The following is a 6632-nucleotide window of genomic DNA, read 5'->3' as shown; positions in this document are numbered from 1 at the left end:
ATTGTACCCCAAAAAACTTCAAGAGTGGACCCTCGAAGGCAGTTGCGGGAAAAGCTGCAAGTCGGGGGAAAGGACTCACACGCAGGCAGAGAGACTCCTCTTCCTAAATGGACTGAACGATATTTGGAAGTGGGCGGCTGTCTCGTTGTGATAATGTTTTCATAGCATGAGCAAGAAGAGACTTCTCTTTCTAAATGGACTGAACAAGGTTATTATGGAAGTGGTAAACAGACTGAACATCTTAAGGGTTGTCTTTTCACATCGTCAGTGGGAGAAGGGAGGAAGGTGGGGGGAGGAGGAGAGTTCTGAAGGTGGTATTTTTTTTTTTCTTCTTTTAGGTCTGTTAATAAACTTCTTTATATTCTTTCAAGTTTGGTGCCTGTTTTGCATTTCTCCTAATTCTTATCTCACAGCAGATAAACAGTAATGAGTATTTTGGACCAAACCACTACAATGGGTGGATGTATTATTCAAATTCTCTGGAATGAAACAAATACTGTTCACCTGTTCTCCTATGCTTTCTCCGTTTTTGTTGGCTTTATGCCAATTTTCTGTTACATTTTATGTTTTCAATACTACCATGGTCAATGAAAATTATGAAAGACACTTCCAAATAAAAAAAAAGATGTGTCTAAAAGTGTATGTGTAAAGTTATACAAATGCATATGTTCTGCTGTCTGATAACTCATCCTAGTGAGAGCCAAAAGGGATCACTTTGCATAACTGAAGTTACATGAGAGACTCTGGCAACAGACTTAAGACATATGCTTGTGTAGATCTGCTAAATCCTGACACCATTGTGTGAGAACTATTCTTAGAAATTATTACAGGTAATTTTTAATGCACTTTTTTCCTCTGTGCAGAGCCTTATATCGTTGGGATTGATATGCAGAGATACTGCAAGGATGAAAGGAACACTAAATGAGGAGACGGGAATGCAGAAACAGCACAGACATGTGCACTGTTTACCCTTCCCTTTCCTCCTGCCATCTACAGTGTAAATGTCCTTGCTGATGTAAGAGCTGCAGAAGCCACGGAGAAAGAGCAGCTCTGGGCTCTGCCAGCTCAGCTGATGGCTGCACTCCAAGGACCCTACTGGGGGGAGATGCCTGGAGTGGGGTGTCCTGTTCAGTGCTACTTGATTTCTGCACCCAACTGGTTTCTGCATAACCTGTTTCTACCCTAGGGAATTTGACTGGTTAGATTGGGTAGGAGGCATGTTGCTGGCAAATCACTTTGGGACACCTCTTCCAGATCAGATATTGCAGAGTACCCCATTGTAAAAATAATGGCTAGCTGTGTGTCTTTTTATAGTTAAAGGGCTACGGCATCCAATTCAACAACACAAAAAAAGCCAGACTATTAACTCTCTTAAACATGTCCCAGAGTTTTTGTATACCTTGTAGAAAATATGTGACCAGAGAGTGAGCATTTTGCTCAAGGTTCTTCAGTATGACCTTCATAAAATTCCTCTTTACTTTTCTTATACATTTATTTTATCTGTCCTAAAACCCAGGCTCCCTTCCCAGTTTTGCCATGGAGAATTGGGTATATACATTTTAAAGCACCTTGTTAGAAACATAGACCTTAATGAGAATGGATGAAGGAATAAATGTTACCAGTCACCTCACTTGTGAAGAAAAATATTTTATCTGACCCAGAAGAACCATTACAGAGTTTACTGACTCCATGAAGTAACATAATGTGCTGATTTTGATTGTGCAACTGTGTGTTAAAAGGATGTGAGTGCACTGCTACAAATTCTCATGTGAGACTGGGAGAGGCCTGAAGAAATTAGAGATGAAAAAGGGTTTATTAAGTCATTTAGTTCTTGGATCATTCCCTAAAATGTTCTTTCCACTGCTGTGTCTAGTCAAGTTTTAAACACTGCAAGAAATAGGGCTTCCACGATTTCCCTGAGGGGGAGCTTGTTCCACAGCCATCTAGCTCTAACTCTTAGGATATTTTTCCTGATTAGTCAGAAAAAATTCCCACTGCTTAACTCAATATAAATTGTGCATAGTTCTTCTGAACCCCCTATCCCCAGGCATCTTCTTTTTTTCTGACGTGCACATTCTCTTTAATATTCATAATACTGCTCTCTTTTCCTAGTGCAGAGGTCGGTGCTTTCCAATGTGTATGACAAAGTGTTGGATACAATAAGAATTACAATTTAACCTCCAACAAAACTAGAATTAAATGCATTTCTGTAACAGGTAAATCAGTCTAATTGAAAATAGGGTAGTCTACTTAGATAACTGCTGTACCTGTGTATCTGTAGACCTTGAGAGTCAGACAGATCCAGCCTAAGCTGTGAGAGATTTTGGTGTTCACAAGGACCAGATCTGCAAATAGGGTCCAAGACCTTAAAATCAAGCTGTTTTCTCTTCCCTTCATCCAATATCAACCGGAAAGATGATCTCAGGTCTAGAACTTTGTTGACAGAGCTGCTTATTACGCCCAGTCCTGAACAAATCTGATTCATGTTGCTGTATCTGCAAAGGCTGTGCAGCACAAGCAGAGAAATAAATATTTTTATGACAAGATGTAACTCCAAATACATACAAGGAACAGATATGCTGAATAAGAAAATGTTAGTTTTATCTTTCCTTTCCTATCTTTCTTCCTTCCTAAACTGATTACATTTCAATGGATTTGTAGAAAGATGCCCCAGATTTTTTACATCTGGTTTTGGGGCAAATACAGGCTGGAGAAACAGTTAAAGAGACGAACTTCACTTACAAAAATGTAAGAAAGCAAGTGAGTCAGCATGTGTAACAGCAAAAATGATCCTGGGATATTGATCACACATTAAAAATTTAAAAACATACACAAATATGTTATTAAAGCATTTAAAGTTTAATTTTCTTTTTCTCCCTGTCTCTCCTCACTGTGATCATGTTCCTCCTACCAGCATAAATCACAAGTACTAGTAATGATGCAAAAGACATTAATCCTCATTCCAAAAACATCTGCAGCTTACAGGTGTGAATAAGTTTTTGCTCTCTAAATTAGATTTTTTCTAGCCAGATTTCTTACTTAAGAAATATTTCATCCTTTGGTTTGTATCTCTTAATATATTATGTAGAAAAGAGGCAGAATCTTTTCTTTCTCTTTTATGTGAAACCCTGTATTAAGATAACTCTCCTAAGACTTAAGTGAAGCACTTTGTGATAAAGCACACACGCATTTGTTTTTCATATAGCATTACTTTAATAAACAAATCAGTGTCACATTCCTGCATGACGCAATTTCAACCCATTATTAATCATACTAAATGTTATTTCGGACCTTTACTTTTTTTCCCCCTCCCTAAATATTGTCAGTGGAATATTGTAGGCCTCTGCTGTTTTCTTTCAGCGCATTCGAGGTCGAAAAGCCAGTCTGGAGGAAATACAGCTGGTTCACTCTGAACATCATTCACTGCTGTATGGCACCAGCCCACTGAACAGACAGAAGCTGGACCCCAGGAAACTCCTAGGTCTGTACAGGCCTCTATTCTACTGAGAACAGCACATTCCAGCACTGTCATTAGTCATAGCTGGTGTCAGCTTAAAACACTTGGCAAGCAGTGTGACAAAAATTCACTTTTTCCAAATGCATTGCTATGTGGAAGGAGAATGTTACAATGGAAGCCAAATATAGATTAGCCAAATACACCGGCTGGAAAGCAGCGATACGAGTTTCTCCTCATTTGCTTCAAAAGTCATCAGTGTTAACCTTTTACTGTAGCTTGTTCTCCATTGGAGGTCAGTGGCAATTTTGAACACAGTTGGTTTTCTATCTCCTTGTATTTGATTCGAAACCAGGAATTTAAGATACACTTGCTTGTCAGAATTGCTTGTTTGCTGTTCTCATTTGCTTTATTTCAACCATTTCAGCCACTCTGACTGCAGATACTATGCCTAAGTTTTGCTAATAAGTGAGCTTTATTTTAATGCCTTTTTATTATGCAGTATATAACAGGATATAATATCTTTCTGAATAACAGGGGGAAAAACATATTTTAACGTATTAAATGCACCTATGGTTATACAGAATAGTCGAAAATGGACAGGTTTTTCATGTAAAATATCTTGATGCTCAGCCAATGCTTGGTGTATGCCTTTTATAATACAAAAGTAGGGTTAAATTGAGCTCTGCCATTAGCATGAGGTAGTGTTGCATGAAGCAAGCCTACTTGTCAGAAACACACAAAAAACTAGCACATTTTGGAAATAATCTGTGACTGAAATCCTGCCTTTGTCCCAGCACACTGGATGCAACACTCTAATTCTCAGTTATTTTTATAACTCTTCTTCTAAGAAGTGGGGCTTTTCCTAAATGTAATCAAATCCAACCCAAACAAAAAATAACACTAGCCATCAAAAGAAATTGCTGCCACAATTCTAGTAATACATAGCAATTATTTTGCTTTGGAAACTTATGCTGTTTCTTCTGTAAGGCAGACTGTTGCTTCAGGAAGTCCTAAGATCATAATGTTATATAGGTTTATACATTTTCTTAGCCAAGGCAACATGAAAACTGAAAAATATTTACAGTACAATAGATTCTTAGGGGCTTGAATTTCTAAGAAAGAAATCCTCCTTTAAAAAAAAGGTGTTTCCAAGAAAGAGTTCTAAATTCCTGCATAATTAAAATTTGGAAACATTTTTATTTGTTTCAGCAGCATTGTAAAATTGTTCCTTTTTGAAACAGTCAAGCATTTCATTTAAATTTTCTTGGGTTAAATTAATTTCATTTTAATTTTCATGTTATTTAATATAACATACAGTGATATAAAATATCGTTCCAATTTTGGATCTCAGTGGTTGAGCAGCCTCTGGGATGCAGTGTGCAATTGCAGATACAAGGTTAAGAGGGAATGACCTAACTGTGTTTCTGCTGATGTACACAGAACGCAGAAAGCTTTGTTTATCCTATCTTAGAAAACCATTTCTTGGCCCACGGTTCCTTACTGCACGTTCTTTGCCTTTTTTATTAGACGCTTAGTCCAAAACATTTATTCTCTAAGTTTATATCAAGATCACACTCTTAGAATATATTCTGAGCGTATCCTTGGCTCAATGCCCTTTTCTCTCTCTGTTTCTAGGATATTTTCTTCTTGCATCTCACATGGCCTTTTACCAAGACATAAGTCAGTAAAACACCCTTCCCAAATGCTTTTGCATGTGTCTGTTTTCTGGCTGGAAGCTCTAATCATTTGGGCTTCCAGACTCTTGGATAAAGGAACTTAATTGTCTCTTACATTTTTCCAAAATATAGTGTGACTGCTCCTGATTTTGTTGTCCCCATTTCAGTGAGGTTGAACCTAACCATTCCCGACACTAAAATTAATGCCTTTGTATACTACAGAAATTCAAATTATATGTCCCAAGGGAGAAAAATCTAAAGAAAATGTTTCTCACAAAAAATATCATCAATAACCACATTTTCTCAGAAAATATTTATTTCAGTGCAACTGTATTATTTTTTCTAAAGAAATAGTTCCATCGAATGATGGCTTTGCATCCTAATGAAAAGTAGGACCTACTTTGTTTCTTTAATTGTCTACCCATCCAAAAATGAAAAATGCAGAGTCACCATTTGTCCTCCACTTATGCTCCAGAATAGTGTTTGTATTTCCTGTTCCTCTTCTGAAGAGTGCGTCTGCTTTGTCTGAAGCACTTTTTTTTTTTTTTTTTTTGCTAACAAGCAGCTTCTGTACCTCTCAAAAAGAAAAGAAACACCTGAAGAAATGAAATTTAAGTATGCCTCGGGCTAGTAATGTGCTGCTTGTCAATAAATGCTTAATTCAGTTTCCCCGTTCAAGAAAAAAAGGCTGTTCTGGAAGACTGCAGAACAGCATGACTGGAAACTACTGGAATCAATGAGACTTACACACAAATTCATCTATTCCTAATGGTTTACAAGTATTAACTTGCTTGAACTCTTGGCTTTATTTTCCCTGCATCGGGGTCTACAAATGCAGCTATTCCAAATGACCACTTCAACTTCTGCACTATTGTGCAGTTACGTTTTGGACTGATGTATTTTACTGCGTGATAAGCAACTTGTTATGTTGCACTACCATTGTCTTGACACAAAGGAAACTGATCTGCAGACTAGGTATCACATCACATTATGGCTTCACGTACCAGCATCCAACCTTACAAATCTCCTCATATAAATTCAAGGGCCAAACAGCAAACATTTATTACAAATATTTTTTCCTTTTTCTCAATCCAACTGTCATTAAGAAACTGTCACTCTAAGTCAAGTTTCCTACTATTAAAAGTTTGTAAAAGTGCGAAACACACTGTCAACACATCCGACAGTGAGTCAGTAATTAGAGTGCAACTAAAAGATGCATCAGAAAGCATCCATGCAATTCCAATTTCAAATTAATGAAGAAATAAACACTTAGCTGAAATGGCTTTGCTCTTGAGGGATGATACTGAGAATAATCAGGTTAAAAAGTGAATACACTTTTTAATTTGTTTTTTTTTTTTTATTTTCTTTTGAAAGTGAGTTTTCGTTCATAATTTTTCCTCATTTCATCAGACTCTTGGTCCCCAGTCATCAACCTCCCAAGCAGCTTCCTTGACTTCTGTAGGGGCCTGACCTTAGTCAGTGATGGGTGCCTCAGCACC

At 37.3% G+C, this 6632-nt stretch overlaps 1 protein-coding gene across 13 annotated transcripts in view; it reads left to right on the top strand.

The window, feature by feature from the left end:
* HDAC9 (histone deacetylase 9) overlaps positions 1-6632 on the top strand; it is a 463926-nt gene that overhangs the window by 325183 nt on the left and 132111 nt on the right. For all 13 annotated transcript variants that reach the window (XM_042044237.1, XM_042044228.1, XM_042044236.1 and 10 more), the window contains one exon: positions 3361-3481. In XM_042044237.1, the coding sequence (XP_041900171.1) occupies positions 3361-3481 (121 nt within the window). The remainder of the gene's footprint in view (positions 1-3360; positions 3482-6632) is intronic.

The sequence above is a fragment of the Corvus kubaryi genome, unplaced genomic scaffold, assembly GCF_017639235.1.
Source record: "Corvus kubaryi isolate FWS band 111438036 unplaced genomic scaffold, C.kubaryi_AGA036_p1.0 37398, whole genome shotgun sequence".
Taxonomy (NCBI): domain Eukaryota; kingdom Metazoa; phylum Chordata; class Aves; order Passeriformes; family Corvidae; genus Corvus; species Corvus kubaryi.
Note: the sequence above shows the minus strand (reverse complement) of the source record. Positions and strands in the feature narration are given on the sequence as shown.